Source organism: Ambystoma mexicanum, chromosome 9, assembly GCF_040938575.1.
Source record: "Ambystoma mexicanum isolate Mex_15411 chromosome 9, UKY_AmexF1_1, whole genome shotgun sequence".
In the NCBI taxonomy this organism is placed as follows: Eukaryota; Metazoa; Chordata; class Amphibia; order Caudata; family Ambystomatidae; genus Ambystoma; species Ambystoma mexicanum.
In genome coordinates this window covers 896405472-896431716 of record NC_090931.1, presented here as the reverse complement: position 1 = coordinate 896431716, position 26245 = coordinate 896405472, and the positions used below count along the sequence as shown (strand labels likewise).

At 45.7% G+C, this 26245-nt stretch overlaps 1 protein-coding gene across 1 annotated transcript in view; it reads right to left on the bottom strand.

Moving 5' to 3' along the window:
* Positions 1-26245, bottom strand: part of LOC138488751 (aryl hydrocarbon receptor-like) — a 377238-nt gene that overhangs the window by 38526 nt on the left and 312467 nt on the right. The window contains exons 7-10 of the mRNA XM_069616025.1: positions 22145-22347; positions 21099-21208; positions 17318-17459; positions 1223-3272 (exon numbers count right to left, since the gene is read on the bottom strand). Coding sequence (XP_069472126.1) covers positions 1223-3272; positions 17318-17459; positions 21099-21208; positions 22145-22347 — 2505 coding nt within the window. The remainder of the gene's footprint in view (positions 1-1222; positions 3273-17317; positions 17460-21098; positions 21209-22144; positions 22348-26245) is intronic.

Sequence of the window (26245 nt, the reverse complement as noted above, 5' to 3'; positions counted from 1 at the left end):
TATGGCAGGTAAGTGATCACATCTTCCGGAAGAACTGGGGGGTCATGCCTAAATGTGTGACCAATCACCTGTGAACATTGGGAGAACTTTTTTCTGAGACGGCAAAGTTCTGAACAATTGAATGTAATGTCTGTATATGGTATCACGAAACAATGACCACCAATCAGGCTCATGGGCATCAAAGGAGTGTCCAGGGGTGGCAGCCAGTACAACTACCTGGGCTAAAACCACAAACACGTGGGTGAGGCTGCCCAACCTGCAACACAGGAAAAAACGATCCAAAATATTAGCACACTCGTTCTAAACAAAGGCACCCCCTGGAATCAAACATCCACCTTCCAATCACTCTACCCAAAATCAAGCTTACTTCCAGAAAAAAGGCTAAACTCTATGTTTAACAAGTTGCTGGCAGCCCTCGGCAGCCAACACTCATCTTCACCTAAAATCGAAAATGGAGTCCTTTACCCCGGACAGTAACATTCCCTCATTAAGATGAACCTAACCAGCTGTACTGTCCAGAGCTAGCCAGAATTGAATGCTACCAGTCCCTTTTTTCAAAGACCTGAAATAAATTAGTCAACCATCTACAATACTAAATTTGAAATTGTGGCAGAGGAAGGAAAGTGCACCTGTAGCTGTGACATTTTAATCTCTCTTCAGTTGCAGTGGAAATCCGCCGTGTGGACACCCCGAGACTTAGTACTGCCCCTCTCTGCAGCACACCATTCTCTACTCGGCTCCATCTGAGTGACTGACATCTGTGTGCTATGCCTAAAGAACACCCACTTCTCACTGTGTATGTCTACTCAGCAGCCCATAACACAGCACCCGATCCCAAAAGGGGTGATGCATTCTTGCAGCCACTCCTCCACAATGTGGCTGCTCAGTTTGTGTAGCTGCTCAACGTTAGTACTGTTGCTAATCGCCATGCCTTCTTCACTGTGACCATGGCCACTAGTGCTACCTCTCCTTATTGTACCCGCTCAAGTTCATGATACTTTCTACTGCACCCTCTCTTTCCTCTCTGCCTACTCAAAGGTAGTGTTTCCCCCAACCTTCACAATGCTAAATCCGCTATGCTGCCTCCAACCTTAAATTGCCTGCTCTGAAAACGAGTACTGATCCGCAGCCACAAACCCTCCTCATTGTGACTGCTCAGAAAACTGTGCAACCCCATCCTACCTCTCAAGTTCCCCACATCTCCCTCACCATTGTAGCTTACCTCAAGCTGAATGTTATAGCTGAAGAGTTGCTGGCCATCGGTTAATGATACGGACGGGCAACCTGGTTCAAACTGGCAGACAGAAGATCTGTTAAAACCAGAGCCCATCTGAGAGGCTGCGTTCAAGCTCAGCTGGGAATCCTCTGGAATGTTCTGGAAATAAAAGGCCTCCTCAGCTGTGCTAAGAGCATAGCAGGCCTCCAAGTTCTGATGCTGTGGGATGCTCCCTCTTTGCGGAGGTGGGACAGTCTTGTCGTATCCACACAGTGGATACACATAGGCTTTGGGGGCTGATGGTGCCAGCGGGTCATGAGATTTGCTGTCCACTATGCGGCCACTGATGTCAGAGGCTGTATGATAACCAGCCTCCTCCTCTTGGCCACTGGGTTTAAGACATCTGTTCTGTTGGGCTGGCCTTTGCATGCACGACGTGGAAGGCTGGAATGTCACTCGGGATAACGATGAAGAAAATGGTTGGTTCTGAGAAAGCGTCTGTTGCTGCTGGTAAGCATGACCCATGACCGGAGGGGTCTGTGTGTTAAAGTTTGGACCCTGTAGGTGATTCGATGCATTTGGCTTCCCCTGGTGATATTCCATGCCACCAACACCAAATGATGGCACCCCCCTCCCTCGCGAATACTCCACAGCCTCTCCGCCAAACGATGACGGCACCATACCTCGAGAATATTCCACACTGCCACCGAGAAGAGCCTGGACATTCCTCTCCTGGGAGTACTCCGCACGTACCCCTCCTGGCAGTCCCTGCTCCGTGTAACTGTTATAGTGCCCTTGGGCTCCCCAATGTCTGCTCGCTGTTAAAATGGCCTGCGAGCTGAGTCCAATGTCTGCAGTTTGAAGCCCTGGCTGGCCAGTTGCCAGAGGTTCCCATATGTTTCTAGCATCGTCTCCCAACTGGTCCGTGGCTCCTCCCATTAGGTTTTGAGGGCTCAGGAAGGTCGAAGGCTGGGGAACTGTGCTCGCTGCCACAGGCCATCTACACATCTGGGAGATGCTGGACGGTGACTGCTTGTGCCCAGGTCCAACTGGAGTATTATTTATATTTGTTTGAGTTCTGCAAGGCAACTCCAATGGTCGACCAGAGAAATCCGTAGGGAAGGAGCACTCACCAGGCTGAAAAACATGCATTGAGCTCGATATATCCCCTTTTACTGGGCACTGCCTGCTTTGATTGGCTGGGTTGAATCTCATGTTGAACTGGTCAAGAACACGTTCCCTGTCCGAGATTACCTCTGCGGCAGGTGCCTGCCCTGGTGGAAAAGAATTCTGAATGGTAGACCTTTGTCCATTTTGGGGTACATTTATCTGTAGCTGGTGGAGTCCAGGAGAGTGTAGAGTATCTATACAGTGCCTCTGGCCACTGGCAGTCACTGTGCTTTGCCGCTGGCTGGCAAGAGAATTGGGCTGGGGTTGCCCCGGAGTCATGTGCTGAAGGCAGACAGATGGCGGGCACACTCCGTCAACGAAAGATGTGCCCTTGTTTTTCTCCTGCTTGAACAGAATGTCTTCGAGGAAAGAGGCCACCTCACCGCCCAGGTGGCCGACAAGTCCAGTTGACTCAGATATGTCCTGTTCCATCTGCAGCAAGTTTTCCTCCCAGCCCTCCAGATCCAAGTCGCCCACGTCAAGACCCTGCAGGGAGCCCTCCACCACATCACCATTCTCTAGCAGCGTCTCCAGTATGGCCAGCACTGGGTCACCCTCCGGTTTGATGCTTAGGCCATTCTGATCAATGTGCCATCCTTCATCCTCCTTGCTTGGGATCACAGGCAGAGGAAAGCGTGGCTCGGTCCCTGGGTGCGACACATACACCGATTCATCCTGCTTCATCATGGCCCCCAGAATCGAGCTGGGATCCACCGCCTTCTGTTCCACCTCGGAAATCTTGCGACCTTTAGACGTTTTATCTTTTGGCAGGACAGGGTCAGTAAACTGGGGCAGGTTGTTCTGGTACAGGACGGCCTCCCCCGTGGCGAAGCTGAAAGGCAGTTGTAGGGCCCGTTTCCGCAGGTGTTCCTCGCCTTCTTCGTTTCTAGATGTACGCAAGGAGGAGAGAGAAGAAGAATGTTACCAACAAGGTGGTGGTTTGGGCTAGCACAGGTATAGCACACGTTTGCAGAGGGAAACATTGGGGTAGCACAGGCAAATTCAGGAGTAACATATAGACAGCAAATGCCATCAAAAGAGTGGCACTGAGCAGAAAGGGAGGGTACAACGGCAGCATAAGCGTAGAACAGGAATTTCAAATGGCTAGCGCAGAGTGCCCAGGAAAACCCACAAAGGTTCAGGGAGAAAAAAGGTTTCCACAGAAAATACCAATGAAAACTTGAGATGTACAGCAAAACAAATATGTTACTCGTCATGTTCTGGGTAGCGCTTTATCGCCACTTGTAAGCCAAAACTATTGCATTGGGGTACAGCTAGGGGGAGATGGCATATGAGGAGGCACACAAAGATTGTAGGTGTTGTTTGGTTATTTAGCCCACCCATGGCCTGCCTCTCCCTATGACCATTCCCAACCACTCCCTGCCCTTCTGCGACCAAAACACACCCTCCGTGACAAGACTTAACATCAAACTTTGTACTCAAAGTGTCTGTCCGTATTTTTTCAAAGCATTCTTCTGAGTTAATCGTTTCATTAGAGCTGTAAATGTGCTAGTGGTTTGATAAAAATGTCTTAACCAGGTCTTCCATCTACTTGATTTATAAACAGTATGTGTGTCCTTCAATGAAGTCCTGTTAAAAACAAACATTGGCAAAGCCAACATTTTCGGCTTGTGTAACAGTATAAGAGCCAGTTATACCATTATGGCAGTGCCTTGAAAATGCTTTTCCCAGGTCAAAAGAAATGCCAACACTTGGCATTGCCAATGCTTGTTCACCTTAATGTCAGTCATACACTTAAACACAGCACCTCTTTGTTGGGTGGCTGCTTAGTAGGGCTGCCGCACAGCCTTTTACCTCACTGACAAGGTGCCACCTCGACACAATGGACAGGATATCATCTGGCAGTAGCCATGGAAAGGTAAGGACACTTTTTGTATACCCTACCACCTTCTGGCAAAGAATCTTCACTGAATTATAGTTGTAACCCAATAGAGAAATAACCCCTACCACTGCGCAGTACTTGGGAGTCTCAGTGCTTCTTCCACACCAATTCTCAGTCCCACATGTATGTGCATCTTGTCTCGAATATGAATCACAGCAATACTGTGCACCTTGACTGGTGCATTGAGAGGTAGGATTTCGCTAAGCATATCTTCTGCACAGGTAGAACACTGATGAGCACATCTCTGGATGACTGTTTCAATGTGCTTTGGATAGTCCAGCTGAGCTGCCCACTTGCTAATGAGTAATTATAATCATAATTGTTCTTTTATAACGCGCTTAATACCAGCGAGGGGTTTCTAATCGCGGTATCGGGATTCAAACCTGTATTGCGCTGCCTTGTCTTGCTTCCAAGACAAACGTGTTGCACCTGAGCCATCCTTCCTCAACCGTAAGGATGTTTGATACACTGTCCAATTTAATATGTGGTCTTGATAGCTCCTTACTGTCGTAAAATATGCTGAAGGTTCACACACTTAAAATGTCAAAGTGGCCTGGTGGTCACAGTCACATGGACCTTGGAGTGAAATTTCCAGGGGCTCGAAGCAAAGCAAAGGCCTGACATCTTTATTCCCAGTCCATATCACTGTGCCTATTTTGGGAAACACATCACTCCTGGAATACGCCCTCCAGAATTCCCCTTGGTGTCGGGGAGGAAAAAACCTGTAATTGATCAGCAAGAGTGAACTACAGATTTGGGAGGAAAAGGACCCTGGAGACAGTTTAAGAAAAGAGCTATCCAGAGGGAGGTCTGGAAAGATTTTTTTGTAGCTGCTGAGAACCGAAGGGCTCGAGAATGGGGGCTTACATGAACTTCTATCCTTGCATCTCCCAGAACCCAGGGGAATTGGAAAGCTACAGTTAAAGGCTTACCACCAGCGAAGCCTGTGATCGAAGCAATCTCTGGCCCCTGGCAGGGGGACATTAAAGTATTGAAGTCCTGACCAGGACCAACCCTGAAATACCTATCACAACCAGCGGAACACAGAAGAGGTCCATGAGAGTCCTACCAGGTCTAGATATGAGGAGGGACCAGATGAGAAGTCTAGTCTTATGATATGGAGCGAGACCTATCCACAACCTAAAAAGACCGGATTGGCTAAGAAGCCAAATGCAGAGAATTTGCTCAGCGACTCTGTCAAAACCTTAAGGCTGCAGGTAGACCTATACAGGGACCCGGTGGAGAATCCTGAGGAACAAGGTCCAAGTAATGACCTGCCTAGTACACTGAACCTGGGGTCTGAGAGAAGACTTACAGCAGCATAGTGTAAGCGTGATATGGAGGAATATAGATGCCGCAGTGCAAAGGAAAGGACCCTTTGCAGGGGAAGAATGATAAAAACAGGTAGCAAAATGTTGGAAGTAACACTCAGCGTTAATGAAAGTCACAAGTATTATTAATGTAGGCCAAAACTGCATCCAAAACAACACATAATTAACAATTTAATGAAATCCTTTTGAGTACATGTTTACATGAGAAAGTTATACAAAAAATTAACACAATCCTAACTTAAATAACATCTGAAGAAATGCTGCCTCATGTTCGTCTGCCACTAAATGAGCTGGGTGAAACATAAAACACAAATACAAAACAATGCACAAAATTTGAAAAGGAAAAGACTTGTCATAGCATGACAGGGACACTGCAGATGAACATCAAACAGTTGTCAACATTTTAAAATGCACACTCGAGTAGAAAATGTACAGGAGTCAAGAAAAACAATCAGACAGTATGCAACCATGCAAAAAATCCAACATGGCAAACGACAAAACATCAGGAAAAAAAAAAGAAAAAAAGAGCTTCTAGCATGTCGACTCAAGAAGAGTCTTGAGTTTTGGGCTGTAAAGAGGTCCTGGTATCACAAGGAAATAGGCCCAGCCCTCCGCAGGACGAAAGAAAAGATTGATGGGCAGCATACATGAAGATATTCTATATTGCAAAAATCATGTAGGTATCAGGATGGGTCTCTAATGTAATAAAACATCTGTTTAAACTATATGTTGGAGGTGGCCCACGTGTAAGCATCAATGCCATTAATATGGAATTATCCAATTTGAACGCTTAAAATCAATTGAATGGTACATTTAACCGATCTCAGCTAGTACCATTCGATCGATTTTTTAAAATACTGAACATGTGGACCGGGGGTTCTGGGGGTGTTCCCCCGCTCCCCAGGTTTGGGATTTTTGTCTTGGAGGGGTTGCAGGGATATCCTCCGCTTCCTGAACATTGGAGGCTGGGAACCAAAAGGAAAAAAGAAAAAAAAGGGACCCTGCGGCGTCCGATCCGACCTTGGTTAGAGGGACGGATGTGACGCTGCGGGGGAAGCGGCGGCGAGCAAGCAGGTAAGTAGGGGAGGGGGTGTAAGGCACATTTGGGTTTACTTAGCAGAAGTTCAAAGCGATTCGCAGCAAAATTGATTACGGTCAATTCTGCCGCAAATTATTACACTTTGGTCAAACAACCCAAATCCATTAATAATAGATAATTGACAAGTAAATGAATATCTGGAAGGAGGTTTCTCTTTGCTCAACTACATAGTCTTCCTCTTCCCTGCTAACTCTTCCCTTGCTCCTGCACCATTCTGCTGGCTGCATGGTGTTACATGGACACCACCACCCTGTCCTATCCAGTCCCCCTGCACTTACCTGCTGGCCTTCCTTGCACTAACCGGGTTGTGATTCCCCTTGGAGTCCCAGCCGTCCTTGCACTTAACTCCGGGCCGTGCTGCTCTGAGTGCACTTCTCCCTGTACCCTCGCCTCTGCACTTCTTGCCTGCGCTCTTGCACTTATCTAAATGACACTAGACCTAGTAAGATTGTTTGTCTTGTCCTCCCTTGTCCCCCCCATCCCTTGCCTGTTCGAGCCTTGAAACATATTGTGCATAGGCGCATTATAAATATCATATCATGGTGTCATTCAGTGGCCTCAGGGAGTCCACATTTTATCGTCAGGGTCAATGAGTTCAGGAAGAGAGCAAAATCCCCCAGCCGTACCGTATCTGTGAAAGGGGAAGAGACCTTGTGTTATGCCAATATGTACAAAATAAAAATGAGGTACTGGGATAACTACTTGAAAGAATGGCGTGAGGGTGGCCATGCGGGAACAACGTAAGACCCCGCCTATATGGATTAAAAAATTAGATACATTTGGAAAGTAGTAAATATGCAACCGGTTAGTAGGGGTGCCGGGACGCAATCGTTGCGTGTCTAACTTGCCCTCTGAAATAAAGCATGAACCAAAGTTCTCAGAATCAGTGAAATAAGTGGCCCCCAAGTTGATGAAGGCAAGACGAACCTTGCTCTGAAAAATGGAGATGCCGCACGGGTCTAGCGAACTAAATTCTTTACCTAGTGAAGTGAGCAAAAGGCGATTGTCCTCATCCGCCAAACGTATCTTAAGTTTCTCGGGAGCAAGGTAGGAGTCAAATACCAACACCAAATGAGGTACATCTGCAGAGCTGGCACATGCGCCTGGCATGCTACGCTCAAGCTGCAGCTTGAAACACTAGACTGGAATAAAGGTGCCACACCATCCGATCTGAAGGTGAAAGACCAGTCCTAAGCGGTTATGGTCTAGAAGCTGTGCAGAATCACAGACCAGACTCATTTCTGTCATCTGGAGGCTGTCAACCTAGCGACCAGTACACCCGGGCCAGACATCCAGGCAAAAGCCATCAGGCTTCAATAGGATTGGGACCATCCAAGCCAGAAGCCTCGGGAAAGGGCTAAGTAGCCAAGGGGGAAACAGAGCGGCCCGGAGGGAGAAGCAGACTGTACCAGTTACCAGAACCATTCCCCTGGAACTACCTTGTTGGATGATATTGGATTAGGGAATTACTTTTCAGAGAGGGTTTTGGGCTATTTTTTCAGCCAAGCGTTGGATCTTTGTTTTAGAGTAGGGTAGTTGGAAGGCTAATGATTTATCAAGAATTTGGTTTTTGTGTTTCTATGGCCACATTTTGTTCCATTTGAGTTTCTAGATTAGGGCGTTTAAAGCAGAGACAATGACATATTGAGACTAGGGACATTCATAGGGAGGGGAAGACACTTTAATTATTTTATTTAATTATCCTGACCTTCACCTTGTTTAGTCAGATCACATATGTTGTAGTTATACTCCTTGGATTGGAAGGTTTAAACCCAACCCTAGGCTTTATAGAAGAAAACCTAATAAAGAGATAGTTGAACCATTCTTTGAGTCTCACTTCTCGGCCTGCCAAATTAACCTTGTCCCCCTTTTTACCTTTTATGTAGTACTACTACAGTCTTGTGGATGCTAATGCAGGGCAACCATGGCCCACGTGTTGCTTTCTCTAAAGTGTATTTTTCACTCCTTTGACAGTGTTTTACTGATAGGCTGGTGGCAGTGTATCTTTAATATTGACATATCTTACTGGTGCAGTACTGTACACCTTTAGTGTACTGTATAGGTGCCTTTTGGCTACAACAATGGCCAAAACAACCCCTGTTTCTTAGGCCCCGTCTCTGAGAAGCAATGGATTTGTTTTGTCATCTTCCTCCTATTCTGGGGTAGAAAAGGGCATGTGTCATGCCTTTTTGCAGGCTCTGTCCCGAGCATAGGAATGGCAGATGTGTACATGGACGGGGTTTGGACTAGGTTACTGTCTCAGACACCCTAAATCTATATTCTCATCTTGACTTACTTCACAAGTGTCTCTGAGCCGGTTATCCAGGATTGGAAAATCTCTCCGGGTTTGCATGGTGCATGAGCCCTGGCAGGTTGGCTGTGGTCACCCCAGTCCAGCATTTTTTATGTCTGAGGCGATTTTGGAGTCCTGCGCCAGCAGACCATTGGAATTTAAATCTAAGCACAGAGGACCATGAAGGATGCTGAAACCGCTGCTGCAACTGTTGCTTGCCAAGCCAACTACCTTAAGATAAAACACTGGCTCTCTTGACCAGGATACATCTCCCTGTTTGAACCAGTGTTGACAACTAGAACTTTGTCTGGCAGATCTCCAGTAGTTCGGAAGGTCTGTACATCCTGATAGGGGACCCCATCTTGAATCTGGACAACAGGCTCTTCCAATGTGCGACATCAAGGAACATCTCTGTGACTCTGCTGCTGCTCATGGTCCCCACACTGAGTTAGAGGAAATCCCTTTTCCCCTCCTGATTGCCAGCAGGTTCGTGATGGGTCACCTAAAGACTTTTCAGTGCCAGGTGCTCGGTTTGCCCTTCTCCAATTTCGTAGAACTTCAAGCACAGGTCTTCCTTTGTCAGGATCCTGAAGTCCAGCTATAGGTATCTTCCGCGACCATGAGCTCTGAAGCGGAGACCGCAACGGCCACTAGACTAGCCGGACACAACCCCGACCCTGAAATTCTCCTCTGCACCCACGGATCGTGTGCCTCCTTCATTGCAACCCTCAGGGTGAATAGTATTCCCCATGTCTTCTGACTTAACTTGAATCATTAGTGTTCCTGTGGAGGACTCTTGTGCATGGGATTTTTCGTCCCCCATACTCAGACTTCGTGAATTTCCATAGGATGCAAAGTCCTTATCTGCAACCAACCCTGGACTCATTTTCCATGGTGGAGCTTGGACAGAGGAATCTGGTGTTGACTGCCTCTGACTACTCAGATTGGTTGCTGCTGCCCTTTTACTCTGGACACTTGTAAGCACAAACTTGCTACTGTATAGCACAATAACCACACTGACCGAATGACTTTCTCCTATGTTAGTCTACTGAAGAACTTTTCATATTGCCTATACTCTCGCCCAAATAAGTAAAACTGCTTATTTACCTGTGAATTTGGTTGAACAATTGCTCAGGGGCCAACTAGGACATATTAAGCCAGTGATGGCAATTGGGTTGTTTTTCCTTAGTTTCTATGGCTTACAATGCTTTTTAATAGCTGTTTTCCTCCCCACTTTCCAATTCAGTGTATTCTACAGTACTAACAATTGTATTAATGGTTTCCGTTTAAAAGTGTGGGTAGTGCCCATTTGTGTGTGTGTGTGTATATATATATATATATATATATATAGTAGGAAAATCCATTTGAGTCAAGTCACACACTCCACAGCGCCCCTAGTAGCCATTGCCGGAAGTTCACCTCCAGTTCTGAGCCACAACAGCAAGGCATTGTGGGTATCTAAAAATGTGCCCAAATGAAAACCTTTTCTCCAGGAAATTGTCTTCGTCTGAGGGCAGTGCTATTTTATACATCGCTTAATCAACCCAAGACAGACATTTTGCAAGGCTGTGATTCCTAATGAGGGATTCTTTATAGCTTCTATTTAAAGGGTTCTTGGTATTCTGGGGTTTCCAGTGCAAAAAAAGAATAAAGGTTTTCTTGGTATCTTGAGGAAGGCAGGGTTAAGGCATGAGCTTCAAGGATGGGACTCTTGGCAGGACTTGGTGTTGACCAGTCGTCAAGATGTAGCAGCTTGGCAACAGAAGATGATTGGTTTGGCTCGCTGGTCCAGCCCTAGACTATTCTGGGGTGTTTACAGTGCTTCTCTCCTTTTACAGAGGGTTCCCACCCCCCAGCTATTCGATATTTGCATAGAGGAGAGCATAAACTATCCCTGGGCCTCCAACCCTTTTAGGCCTCACTGTTGTACTTTCCAGGGTTGATAAGATAACCCCGTTTTATGGTGTTTCAGGGAGTTGGGGTTTCAGGTTTCCAGATATGTGTCTTCTCAATTACTGAAGCCGATGGTCCCAGTTCATACTATTCACTGTTCTCCCTTGTTGCCTTAAGTTTCATGGAATGTCTAAAGAGTTTTGATAACAGCTCGTCTGCTCCCTCCCGGACGTTCGCTAACTCTTGTTACCTGTATTGGGTCGGGATGCTTCACCGGGTCAGTAGGAATTCAGATGACGCCGTCAGCCTTCTCTCTTACAGGGTGCCAATTCTTATAGCCTTGCCCTGTTCGTTCCTCTGATATCGATAGTGGTTTCGACAGTCCTTCGCATATAGGCCGGGTGACAGCACTCTGTAGTTTTCATCTGCTTGTTCAACCCTTGTCTGTAGCTAGCCTGAAATAGCGGTATCGGCGTAGTTGTCGGACCAGACGGTCCACCCACTACAGGTCACACCACCGCCATACACTCTGTCTTATTGTTGGGCCCTCTGAGGAGATGCTTTCCACTCGTCAGGGGAATTCGTCACGCTGGGGTGAAAGGCCACTCATTCTTGGCTGCAGTCTTATTTTCACCTGCCGTCCGCCAAGTGTTATTCTGATAAGGTATGGGGTTCTGTCTTCATACAGAATGTGTGCTCCAGTTTCTGCTCCTACTTCTCCTCCCAACACCAGATCAGCCTGCTGGGTGTTGTGCGATCATCACTAGACATCGGGTATGGGCCTTTTCTCATGTGGCTAGGGAAACTTGCAATCCCCATATAATTCCTTAAATGCTAATGGCTTACTGTAAAATAGAACACACTAATAACACACAATCTTCTATGGACTTCAGTTCCCATAATGCTAAAAGTATTGGGACAAGGAAGAGGAGCTCAGAGGCAATAGAGATTCAGAATGGTGAATATTCAAAAAGTACGGTCTAGTTGCTGTTACACAAAGCACCTGAGCAAGATTTTTAAAACCCAAGGTGAGGCACAGCTGTGAAATGAAGGGAAAGAAGATGAAGCGGAGTAAGATGAATGAGCTTTCAATGGCCGTGCGGAAGGCGTAGCTGGAGAAGCTGAAGCCATCAGAGGCGCAGGAGCAGCCATGGAAAGAAGCCCTGCCAGCAGAGGTCACCACGAAGGGTGAAATTAAGCAGAATTGCAGAGTACGCGCTGCGGGAAGCGGCTTACTTAGAAGAAGCTGAGCTGAGGGGTAGACGTGCTCCCAGAGCAGTGTGTGGCCGACCGGTGAAGCTGTGGAAGATCAACAGAGCTGTCATCGCTCCTGAAGACTGACGCACAACTTACCTGAGGCTTGCAGAAGTGGGAGAGAAAGCAGATTGAATGCAGAGGGACCGCCGCAGAGTACCAGTGATTTGGCAGAGTGTGAATGCTGACCCTGGGGTGCTCCTTACAAGAAAGCTGTCACAACGCAATGATTTGGAATACTGAACAATTGAAAAATCAAAGGAGAACATATTTTCTGAATACAAAATAGCTAAAGAAAACAAAGCTAAGTGGCAAACACAAAAGATCCATTATAAGGAACTTCAAAAGTTGATAACCAGTATTACCCACAGCCAAGAGGCTGTCAAAAGACTTTGGGAAAACTACCAGTGGGGAAAGCCTCTAACCAATACTATCCACAGCCAAGAGGCTATGAGAAAACCATGTTAAGACAACCACTGGGAAGAGCTCACAACCAGTGTTAATATGAGCCAAGAAGTGAAAAAATCATAAAGTAACCAAGGCATAAATCCCCTTTTAAGGGATATACTTTTGGGAAAGCGTATATCTCACATTGCCAACAGCCAAGAGACAGTGATACCATACCAAAAGACTGGTGTGGAGAATACTGGAGTCAATATTGCCATCAAGTTTGAAGTTAGTTGTAAGAGTTTTCTTCCTGGCAGGCAAGTATACCATTAAAGGACTTATAGTGGTTAGTCCTGGCAGGCGAGTGGACCAGGAAAGAAGATGGTGGTTTGATATCTTTGTGATAAAAGATGTGTGGAAAGAACCTTTGTTGAATGAAGTGAATTCACATACTTTATCAATTGTTTGACAAGAAGTAACATCACTGAGACAAGGGGCTTTTTGCTATCCTGACAAAAGTGTTATATTTCAAGACGTATTATTGAGAGAGACTGAACTGCTATCTTGACAAGAAGTAGTTCCTTTGAAGAAAGTGGTATATGTTAACAGAACAATTGTATTGGTTTTGAACCTGTGGTTTTTGAGTGAAAGTCAAGAATCCTTTCCGAGGAATATTGTGTAAAACATTGATTTGTTTTAATTAATCAACCAACTGTGGGGAAAGGACATCTGTGGTATCTTCAAGACGGAAAAAGTGTTTGAAAAAGACATTTCTCTTTCTGTGAACAGAACTTGTTGAATCAGAACTGTAATCAAAGAATTCCTGAATTGATCCAGAGGAAGGGAATACAAACCTTGTCACAAACAGTGCTTTCAAGAGCATTTGAGGTTGAATTACAAAACTGTTTTGTTGAACTAAAATTAACCATATTTTCCTTGTATAATGTTGTTGTATGTATTAATGTGAGGGTCAGAGAAACTTTGGACACTAGGTCATTTTTCTTTAGTTTGCTAGGCAGGGACCTCTCTATTAGATTAGGGAAAGTTAGGCATTTATCAAAATCCCTTTTTAATTTGAATAAAAGGCAAACTGAGGAAACTTTACCTCTGTGTCCGGCTCGCATTTCTGATACCTCAAAGTGTCCTTGTGCGTTCTCCTGAACGACACCCTTCACGCCACTCTCTCGGGCCATCCTGTTCTTCCTTCTGCCTTCTTGGCCTCGATTGCCAAACCCTTCTCGTTCAATCTCTCAACTTTGGCCTTCTCCTTGGTCTCCGTTCTCATCCACGAGTCGGTCTCTCCAGCTTCGACCCAATGTCATTTTCCTCTGTTCTTTCTCACTCTCTCTAGTAATCTCCTCAATACCCTCCCTGGTACTCTTCCACCTTTGTTTCCGACACCCTGATATAGTAGAGCCCCCCCTGCAACACCTTCCATTACATTGACTACAGCTGGGTTGCTATTCTTCCCAGTCACTTGTAGAGTTCTCGAAAGCAAAGGTAGTGGTTGTGCTATCCTGACAAAAACATTTCCATTGGAAGAATAATTTTGATGTGTTAAGATTTACTCGAATCATGAGAAAGACATTGTGCGAAGGAAAACAATTGCTTTGGTTTATAAACTAGTGTTTTGTGAAAGAGAGGTTTGCCTTACCCAGAATTATATTGCAGGGGAGAACTATTACTTTGGTTTTTGAAAAAGCATTTTTTGGAAAAGACATTTACTTTACCAAGTGGAAAGAGGCAGTGGATGGAAAAGACCTACTGTATTGAACTGAACCGATCTTTGTTGAATCAGAATTGGTTCAAGCGTGTTCCTGAATTGATCCTAGGGAAGGGAGCCCAACCTTGGTCACAAGGAATACGTTCTAAAAACTATAGGTTTGAACCTTTGCACTGTTTTGTTGAACTTAAGACAGCCGAACATCCCTTGTATATCTATGTTGCATGTATTAGTGTGAGGGTCAGCGATTGGGTGGTTTGCTAGGTAGGGATAGTCTTGTTAGGATACGGAAAGATAGACATTCAATCTCACCCCTTTTATATCAATAAAATGGCAAAACTTGAGAAATCGATACCTTTCTGTTCGTCTCGCTTTTCTGACCCCTCACAACTGCCTTGCAAGTCAATGAAACGGACTGTCTTTTGCTAATACCCTAAACTGACTGGTGTGAGCTCTGTTTCTCCAAAACCAGCGTGATAATCTTTTACCAAGGAACAAGGCCTCTGAAATGCTTTGTCCCATGCTGAACTCTGTGTTCAGACTCACAAACAACACTGTATCTGCGGACCTGCAAAGTCCACAACAGGTCTTGCAAACTGTGAGAGGAGTTATTTGATGTGCTATGTAACACTGCAGCAGTAGCCAAACCCTTGCCACCATTGTTGAGTGGAGAGAAACTAGTTCCCTTAAAGGGAAAGCTTTCCTCTTCATTGCTGTAGTTATTGTTGTAGTTTTGGGACTGTTCAGGGAGAGATGCTGGCTCTCTCAGATGAGGAGGCGGTGCATCAAAATTATCTTGCCAGGTCTCTCAAGCGGGATGGGAATGGCTAAAGCTCTCAGGATTGACCTGTCCTACTAGACCAGTGTGGTGGGGAAAGTCTGAACCCCCTCGATGGCCTGTGGTGGGGTACTGTGATTGTTCTCTGCCACGTGACAGGGATCGAGGAAGGTTGACCAGCGTATCGTCATCATACCACTCCTGGATCAGTCATCCATCGGCACAGGGTGGCACCTAGCCCTCTGAGTCACAACCATGGAAGTCATCAGAATCAGGCAGGGGACATCATCAATGGGCATGCCGTTCCTGAGATTCCATGTTGGAAGCGCAGGGCAGCCATGTCCAAATCTTGCCAGATGTGCAAATGGATATCTTGATACCCTTCTGAATTAACATCCTGAGCGTTTGCCCAGGAAGAAGGTTGAGAAGGTTTGAATTTGGGATCCCCTCTTGACTGGGTAGCTGCCAAATATCTGAATTGTAAAGTGTTACTAATTAGAAGATGGGTGTGCATCCAGTCCCCAAGAACTGTATAGGACAAGTTGTATCTGCACCATTCCTTTGTCATTTCCAGGGAGAGAGAAGAACTTACCCAAGAAAGACAATGGCTCTGCTCCTGAAATCTACAATATGATGGTGACGTACTTGTGGGCTCTGCACACCCCAGACAACACAACTACAAGGAACAATGTTGAGGCTCACTTCCCTTCCTTAGGCAGACAGTTGAGTTAGCACCTGCATTACTCTCAGTATTATAGACTAGAACATGCTGGCCACATAACAGCTGACACTGCGCTGTGACCCAGACTGTCCTGCAATAATAGACAGTATATAATATCCTAGATCTACAAATGCCCAGTATTTCATCTAACCTTCTTCGAACCGTCGGGCCACCGTCTGCAACACTTTGGCCACTGAGAAGGTCAGAGTTGATGCATCGATCCCCAGGATCTGCTTTTTCTTTGGCAGTCTTGTTTATGATCCTTTAGTTCTGCCCCATCACAACTGGTCTGTGACTTTGACAGCTCCTTTTCATACCAACCAGAGGCTTTCCACATTGAATAACACTGGCCCATAAGAAAGCAGTGGGTCCAAGCTAAGCACAACTGCCACTAGTGCGGACTCTGGCCCCTATTTGATAGGCTCCCTTTACCATAACCACAGCACTTTATTACTGACTCTTTTCTGCAGGAAAGCATTGGGGTGTTACAGACAAGCATTGGGTTCTCTCAAGTACTAAATCCCTACCGAATATGCTGCATTCTGAAATCTGAAACCGATTTCCTGAACATTTAGTGACTTATGTGGAAGTCACTGCCCTAAAGTTCCTACCCTAAAAATCTGTTAACTTGTAACATGCTGCATTTATATTTTTTGCTAAAGCCTTTACAAAAAATATTTGTTGTGGGCTATATGCTATTGTATGTTACCTTACCACCCTACACACTCCTGAAAGTATAGCCTTTGGCGGCTCTGCTACGTCTACCTCTGGCAGAGTCTGGCATACCCATAGAAGGCCTGCAACCTAGATTTGGCTTCATCTTTTTTAACCCTAAAAACAAGGTCAATGAAACCATTGTAGCACAACAGACTCTCTTTCACACTTGCCGCCTTTTCTGGGCAATTTCTGAGATGACCCTGCAACAGGGCGCAGTCAACAAATACCCTTATAAGACTACATATGTCATCAATTGTAACCCATGAGAGCTGGTCATTTGCCACACCACCCTCCCCCAAGTCGCCTGCATATTGCCCTTTGTATCACATTCATGTGGGTGATCAGGTCTGGCCAGTCACATGGTGTACCAAGTATGCCCCAACACTAATTCAATATTCCAACACCAACCTGCAGTGCACTCACAGCCAGTGGTACGCGAATGCTCAAAAAGTACAAAAACAGGGCACTTGAAGTACACTGATCCCAAGAGAGGAAGGGACTCTCAGGGACACAACAAGAAGATGTGCATCTCGATGAGGCCTCAGATGAAGGCTCATCAAGGCATTTTTTTTTTTTTTTTAATTAGGGCCTCTTGCCAGCATTCCAATTTAGGACATTCGACCTCACAGTGCTGTAGAACCTTTTCCAACACCTCGAAAGCTGTGTCAAGAGAAGGAGGCATCTTTTCTACATTACCATTACCATGGAGTATAAAGGTATTTGTACTAGTCTATTGTTAAATGCAGTCTGGGATTATTGTGTTGTAAGAGTGGAATCCTTGTTCACCCACATGGCAATAAATGTCAGAGCTCCTCTGGCAGAAAGTACTTACGATAAAGCCCTTTGGCGAGCGATGATACAGTCTGGACGTCCTCCTTTATACACCAGTCGAGCATTGGCCTGGACCCAGATCCAGCCAGCCAGCTTCGTCAATAGTCGGAAAACGGTCATCCCACTCTCACCGGTCTTAATCACTAGACAACCAGGGCACAAATTAGAAAACGTTTAATAAAAAATGAGTGGGCCACAAATGAACAAGACATGGAGATGTACAAAAAACATTGCAATGCTGGCTGGTGGACACAAAAGAACCGAGACACGACCAGAGTGTGACATGTCAACTGTTAGGCAAACCGAGCAACAAAAACGAACTACGACAAGCAGACACAAATCAACTGCAAGGCAAGCAGTGTGCACAAATGTACGGAAAGAGAAGTCGTTGGACAACAACTTTGGTACGGTTGAGAACCACAAATCAAACTAAACGATAAGTTGGAAAATAAATAGAGGAAAGTATGAGAACATAAATCAACTTGAGGACAGGTAGAGGTGCAGAAAGCAAGTGAGAGACTATTAGAGGAATACCTGCAATAGGCAGGATACAGAAATGTGACTAAGTTAAACTCTTTGATGATAGCACAGCTGGTGGTGCTGCCTCCCTCTGATGAGAACAAAGACTAACAACATATCTTACGTAAATTGTTGCACAGCCCGTGACAAGGGCTTCATTTTGAAATGTGATATTTACTTCATATTGTATTTTGGTACAGAATGCAGGATTAGGGGATTCGATATAGCAAGAACATCAAAGATAGTATTGCCTTATACATTTAAATCTACCTTTTGGATAGAAGTAAAATGACCACACTTCCCAACATATTTTGTTCTGTAGGTGAAAGGAACAAACGTGTATCACCTTTACTTAAGGACCAACGTGATTTATGGAAATCACAACATGGCTGAGAACGTACACATCTCTGTCCCCCCTGGAGATGCAACATGCTATTACAGACTTTTCTGTGTATGTTCCTGGCTCAAGCCACTGTATGCATTGACACTAAACCGTTGGGATAAACCGGTTTCTATGACTCTTTGAATTATATTTTGGCAGTAATCCATTCTCAAAGCATCTATTTTCTCACATGTCGTTAGATGAACTCAGATTTACAATGATTTGTGTAGTATAGGATGTGGGGCATGATCACATTGAAGAGACAGGGATGTCATCAGCGAGATTCAGGTGGCTGGAGACCACTGCCTTCTCCGTGATACTCGCACTCCTGTAGTTTTCAGGAAGCACACCTCGTGGAATCCGTTCAGCCACTAGCATAGTTGAGTACTTTTTAGGAGGGTCGAGTACCATTTCCAGGGTACTCAACCCTGTGGTTGAGCGTCTTTTCTGAAAGATTAGTATTTATTAATTGCACTGTCTGCAGCTGCCCTACAGATGGTATTGGTGCATCAGGTTAATCCCAATTACCTGGAAGCCAATCTGTCATTCTGCTGTTCAAGCTTATTGGTGAAGGCGCTATTGGCGCTGGGAACCAAGGAGTCTGCCTGCTTGGGGGCCAACCTGCTTTTGCTTTCTCGAAGAAGAAATCACAAAGAAGCAGCCACTGAGATCTGTAAGCAGTTAGCACAAACAAACATGTGGCCTAGAACTGGCATGTTACAATAAAGAGCTTGCATTATACCAGCCAGTATGTCAAAATATTCCACATCAGACTCCCCAATGTCCACACTGCAACTTGCTGTATGATGTTTTGGTCTATGTGATCCAGGCCTGCTTAATTAGATTTTGTAAATGTCTTGTTGGAGCCCCGATTATTAGTCAGACAAATAATTTGCTATCAGTATGTATATTTGGAATTTATGAGTTTGAACCCAAATGTGTGGCCGGCTTGGAAACCCAAGGTCAGTGTCGGGGAAGAGATGCATTGTGAAGGGTTTGAAATATAAAAAGGTTGCACGTTACAGAGATTAATTGCCTTCTTGTGGTGGAGCACAAAGCTGGCACAGGCCGAAACACAGGATATGGCCTGGGCAGTGAGGCCGGATCTGTACATGGATGGCGAAGGCTTGCTGAACATCGCCACAGGCAGCATTCTAGTGTGCACCCACCAGACCTTAAATGAGGCAGAGAGTGACAATCTCAGCTCCATTGGCTCCAAGCTATCCAGCTTCAGCAGCAAGCACCTGACGGACTGCTACAGGTGTACAAAGTCGAGGCTAGCTGAGTTTCTCTTTAAAGTACTGTACCATCGAGGGAATTTGAGAAATCTTCTTTGTACATTTCTGAACAAACAGATCAGAAGTGAGGGGTTGGAGAGGAGGGGCAGTGCACTGGAGCTTAGTGCCTAAGGTATCCCTGGCTATTGCGGTCACAGCGCACACGTCACTTGGCCTGGGGAGGGGGCAGATGAGTTACCCAATGCACAGTCTCACTATAGATTTGTAAACGGTTGCCCTTCAAGTAAAGTTAGATTGGAGAAGACAACTCCTGGCTCATTTATATTCATGAATGGCCACTCATTCCTTTTTTTGAGTGTATATTGAGCCAGTAGATTGCAGCCTGTAGCCCTTTCTGCATGCCTCGGCCCCCTGCTGAGCAAGAAGATGCAGATGTTCAGGGGGCAGCAGCATCGTGGGGTGCAAAGGTTAAAGACATGCACTGGTACCAATATCAATACATTTCTGCATCAGTTTGCAGCCTACCATTTGCTTTCTGGTAACATCCTGCACTATTTAGTGCGCCTTTTGTTTAGTAAGTCCACATATTAACTTAAACTCTAACCCTATCCTGGGCCCTGGCTGCTGGCCCACAGTGTGTGGACTTATTTATCCTAACCCTAACTCAAATCTTGATCTTTAGGTTTATGCTAATCGTAACTCAGACGAACAAGCTATTGCAAACTATAAGCTCGTCACACAGATGTATTATTACCCTCTTGGTAGCCTTTCCCAATGGTACTAGAAATGTTGGGGATCCAGTACTCTGTGGTCGATAGGAAATTGTTGCTGGTATGTTTCTTGATAGGCCACCATGTTTAATACAAAGATTATTATGCAGTTAAGTTAATTTCTCTTAGACTGATCAGATCAACTAAGTTACTCGATCTGCAAGTGTGGCAGGATATTAAAGATTTTTTGAGGCCTGTGAAGATGTTCAAGAATACAGAAGCCACTTGTGCCAGAGCTGGACTCCACAATCCATGTGTTGCTTGTGGGCTAGGTGTGCCTGCAGAAAGATCTGCTATATTGAAGCTGCACGCGCGCAGGAAGAACCTTGCGCTCATGTCAGAGAGTCACAAATCCTACCACAATCAGAGTACGACACCAGCAGACCACAGAGGGACAGCTTAAGGAACAAGCCAAAACTATTTTAAAAATAGCTGTCAGAAATAGCAATGATGGAGGTTAGCCATGTCCCAAAGTGAGGCAGTACTGTGGACTAATAGTGGTGTACGTAACTGTTGATACTATAACATAATCAATAGCACTCAAATGCATTGGACGTGAGAGAAACTATACCTTGGACGAGATTTTAATCTGAAGCCTGTGGGTCACACTCAGATCTAAGAAGCAAGTACTTACCTTACCAAGCTACCTTACCAATACATCTCCCTAATAGTCGCACAGTTTGCGAGAGCTCCTCATTCCACTATAGGTAGCCTTACCTTTGGAAGTATCCTCTATCTGAATAGCACATAGTGTGAGAACCCCTTTTTTCTGACAGTATCACATAGTTAGAGCATCCTCGCTCTCTAATGGCAGTACATACTTTGGGATCCCCCTTTCTTGTGGATGATACCACAGACTGTAGAAGCACTTACTTCTAACATGGTTGTCAGCACAGTACATCATGTCTGCTGCGTGGATGAACTGGTATCCAGTGCCCCGCATGCACAGCTCCATCTCTGTGTACCCTAGAACGATCTTTCCTCTGCAAGGAAGGATAAAGGATAGGACAAATTCAGGAGCATTTAAAAACAACAAGTGAGTCAAACCCGCCCTTGGGCAATCCCTCTGCAAGACAGGGCAAGAGAAGTGGTCCCTGAGGAACAGTCACCACCACCCACTGAACCCCTAAACACTGTGAACCATTTGATTCAGAAACCATCTGTAAGAAAATGTATAAAACACAGTTTAGTGCACGTTGACCATAACCACATGCCCTAACCCAGACTACTCAACGATCCTAAAGATTGGTGGAGAGAAAGAAAAAAAGCACAAATCAATTAGAAGAACCTAGTGTAAACACACACAGTGATTTATTTTAACTTAACCCCAAATTAGTCTGGCCTTACCCTACATAATCTATGTGGTGTATGGGCCCTCAGTTGACCGAAAGTCATGGGTGGTCGAAGGACACTTGAAAACAGGTCAACAAAATGTGGCTCTACAGAGGTTTAGGACTCTGACTCACCCTCTCCATCGATTATATTGGCTAGAGTGGATGGGAGTTGTAGTTCAAAATATCTGGCGAACCAAAGGTTGCTGACCTCTGACCTAAAAAAGGTTAGTGGTTGGAGAGTTAAAGGGGCGCTTAACTGGATCTTAGTTGGAAGAGCCCAACCTCCACTTACAGCTAACGAAATAGAATGGGAAGGGATTTTCATGCCCTGTCCCACTCGTCTAAAAGCACACACTCTGAGCTTGCACCGAATAGGCCCTCTTCTGTCCCCCGCTGCCACCAGCAAACCATTTGAAATATCACTCCTTGAACCACATACTTAAGTTCTCCTCATGTAAACCCCCCACAAGGTCCATGCCATAGCACACTGTGCCAGCTTCTTGTCCTCCAGTTTTGCTCCCTAGTTTCTTGAACAAAGTGACCTCCCAGTTTCATGCTGACTCTAGACTCCTCCTTTGTCCCCACCTGGAGTCACAGGCCATGGGGGTGAAGTCCAGCTTGTGCTTGGTCTGGAAGATGAAGGTCTTGGTCCGAAGTTCCAGGATGGAAGGAGGCTGTAGAGGGGAGGCAATAGCAAATAAGGCCAGCTGCGGAGGCTGCACTGACCCATCCTCAGACCTCTTATTCTGTCCATGCAGGAACTTTAGGCGGCCTTTGAAGGTCAGGGCCTGAGGAGACATCAGATAATGGTAAGGGAACAGTAAAAATAGCAGTTGAAGGGTGCATGCAAGCTGGGAAGTAAACAATTACTGAGAAGCACAGATAGGATGCCGAAGACTCCTGGGCTAAAGAGCCCAACCAGGCTGAGGATGCACACATGAGCCTCTGTGACTTCGCATAAAATAGGCACATTCTACATGATTCTGCAATTTCTCATAGGGGGTGCAGAGTGGTATTGCAATAGCATGGGATGATGCAGGTCAAGATGGAGTTGCACTGGCAGGCCAATTTTGGGTCTCAGTAGAGAAATACTTCAGCATGAAGTGCTCTGGGCCAAGATTGGATCAAATTCACAAAATAACATGAGATCATTAATACAGGAGTGAGCCTGAGTGTTTTGGGCAGCAGCAGTCACAGACACTGAAAGCTATGCAGACTGGAGTCTGCTTTCTCCTTCTACTGCTTATAGGAAGGAGGCGGGCTGATAAAAGCCCTTCCTTTGGCAGAGCCTCGGCGGAGTGAGGCTGAGTGTTTTGGTGTTTGGGTGGGTGAACCTACTGGAGACAGCACGCTCCTTCTCCTCAGCTGAGCTTGCTTTCTAGGGCCAACTGTTGGTGTACAGAAGCGCTTTTTACACTCCCACTCCTCTCCATTGCTAGGCTACCACCCATTCAACCAATTAATCAGACCGGAACACAGATCTGTGCCAAAGAAAAACAATCAATGTGCTGGTGCATGGGGAGAATGCAACAGAGAAAGCAGCAACGAGTAGGACTCTGAAGTGAGACAGCAAGACTAGGTAAGAGTATGCGGAGCCCCTCAAAACAGCTAGACAGATTTAAAACAGTCCTGAGGCAAAGAAAAGGGCAGGCTTGATCCTCCCACCTGCGTTGGAGTCTGCTCCAAAGAGATTTAGCCTGGTGGGAATTACCCCCAGTAAGGGCACCATGAGCGACACGCACCACTCACTTAACATTGATAATGATGGATCCCTTCTTAATATGTGTAATAACCTGAAACGGAATTAATTGGGTATGGGCAATGGTGAATCGGGACACAACACAAACTTGTCTGCCAGGCCCAACTTAGTGGGTTTGGTTTCGGACACTGAGATCTCTATCTATGAATCAGAGGAGGAGATGTACTACTTCTCTATATTGAACGAACACTTACCCAAGCCTAATTTGGATATCTTGTACTCAGTAATGATGTCCGCACTTGCAAATGTTGAAGCATTATTCCAACTATGAACTAATTCGACTGAGGGACAACAAGGCATAAAATCTTTATTGTTTGGAGTGACGGACATAGTAGAAATGTTGGGAGCAGATGAGCCACGTAGTACCGATTGTAATACCGCAAATAAAGATAAAGATAAGGCTATAACTATCACACATGTAATCCCTGCCTACGGGTTGAGTTAAGAGGACTGCTAGATTTGTGGCTTCTGAACAACACTGGCTCAGATAGAACAGTAAAACCTTTAGATGATATTATACCCAGCACTGCAAATTCCTAACAAATGACTAAAAATCCTAAAGTCATGGCACATACCTCTGGAAGGACTATATTAGCTGACACAATCCTCACACAATCTAGTAATAGAGACAAACTTCCACCTAATGCAGGGAAGAGAGGTATTATGTGGGATAAACTGAGCACCTTGGCCAAACTTGAAGAATTAAATCCAACGGATGACAGCCCATTCTTAAATCGATCCCAATTACTAACCCTATGGAGTTGTGTTCCTTTTCTTGCAGATATAACTAACAAGGACGTCCTAAGATTTGAATTACCTAAATGGGAGAGTACAACCAATTGGGTACTTCTGGAACTTTCTTCCCCAGCCATCACCACTTTGCTGTGCTCTTGCTCAGATGCACTATTTGACTTGGGTTTTTATCTTCTAGTGAAATATAAAGAACCGATACCTATGAGTGTTAGGGAGAATTCTCTGTTTAGGCTGAATTTCCCTACCTAGTGAGTCCCCCAGCAGCTTTGCTGGATTTCTGGGGTTTCTTTTTTTCTCCTGCCAAGAGTGAGACTCTTTTACCCTCACTCTTGGACATGTTGAAGTGTGTTTACTTGGTTAAACCTTGTGTTGAATGGGCTATGGGGTCTTTTACTCCATAGGGCCTCATGTATTTTTGTGATGTGGGTTACACAGCACCCTCTGTGCCGTGACCCAGGGGTGTCCTAGGGACTCCCCAACATAGACTCCATACCCTGGGACTGACTACTGTCTCCCAGGGCATGTAAAGTCACCAAAGACTTTGCTAGTCTTGAATCCTGAACAGAACCAGTACAAACCATCATATTGTGGACGTACTGGCTGGGGCAATTCGATTGCCCCAGGGTCTGTTAGTCGAGGGGGCACGTCTCCGTCCCCCCTGATCGAGTTTTGGCTGGTGGCAGTGGAAACTACGTTTTATATTCGACCGCGAATATTTTCCTATGGGATTTCCCATTGTTTTAGGCTAACACATGTAATTATTTATTTACGGTAGCCTTAAACATACCGCCGGTTTTATATATTTATTTTTATAACTCCGGTTGGGACTTTTTGCCAAAACTTGATTCTAAAATGGCGTTGGTGTTCGCCTCTGTAACTCTGACCCAAAGTGGAGCCCTTTGTTCCACTTTTGGCGGGCTTCTCCACAGAAGCCCTCCAAAGTGGTGCCACTCTGTCTGGGGTACTTAGGAGGGGTGGAGGGGGATTTAGGCACCCTGGACTGAGTTACCTTGGTAACTCAAGTCGCACTCCGTCCTGATTGGCCCAAGTGGTGAGCCGGCCGGCTCACCACTTAGCATGTTTGAGTGACAGCTAGGCTGGGTGAATGGGGGTTTGCTGCATAAAAGCAGGGCTTTGGGGACTGGAACTTCAGAAGTCGCCACAGGACCAAGAATCCGACGAGGGAAGAGCTGAGCCGACCTGCTTCGACGACACCACCCGGTGGAGCCCTGCTGAACCGTCTCACCACTTTTCCCGACGACCGAGGAGAACTCTTAGCGGAGTGGCTCCTTCCCTTGACTGGTGGGGACAACCAGTTTTCGCCCCGGCAACCGGAACCCCACCACTTTTACCCCAACCACGAAAGTCGGTACAACCCTTTAACCGGAGGACTCCGCGGCTGGTTTCTTCCCGGGCAGTGCAACGACCCTCTTCTTCTGCTCTTCAGCGAGAACTTCTTCTCCCCTGACCGACGTCGAGCCCTGCTGCCACTGCCTGGAACAACTGCCACCGCTGGAGGATCCTTTCCGCTTAAGGTACCGTGTTCCGCCTGGCTTCCCTTGCTACCGACTGTACGGGGTAGATTTAGCCCCCGGCTTTCGAACCTGGGAGTGCCTGGAGCACCTTGGCTAAACTTTCTAAGCCACACTAAACTCTTTCTAACTCTGTGCAAGACTTTGAATCCCTAATAACAGTGTGATCTTGGGCACATTTTTGCTCCGGCTACTCTAAGAGTGGGCCCTGCCTAGTGACTTTTGCTCACCTGTGACTTTGTGCTTCTTTGAGCCTATTGCAAGTGTTCTGGATCTTAGAGTGGTGTGTTTAACCCATTTCTGTTTCTCTTTACCCCTTTCCCTAACCTACTAGAGTGTCATCTAACGTTAAGTGCTCACCTCTGTTTTAATTATGTGGTATTAACTTAGAGTTGTCTAGATAGGAGTAAGGGTTGAAACTGCTTTCATCATAACTGTGTTTGAAGTGTTTTTACTATATTTTGCTAGAGTGATTTCCACTTATGTGTATTTAATAAATCAATAACTATATACTTTTGAAACCAAGCTCTGGTCAGTGTTTGCTTGTGCTATTGTGTCCGGGTACATATTGTGTATACTTTGCATACTGCCTAACTCTTCTTGAGGGAAGTCTGACTGCTCAGCCACAGCTACCAGGTAAAT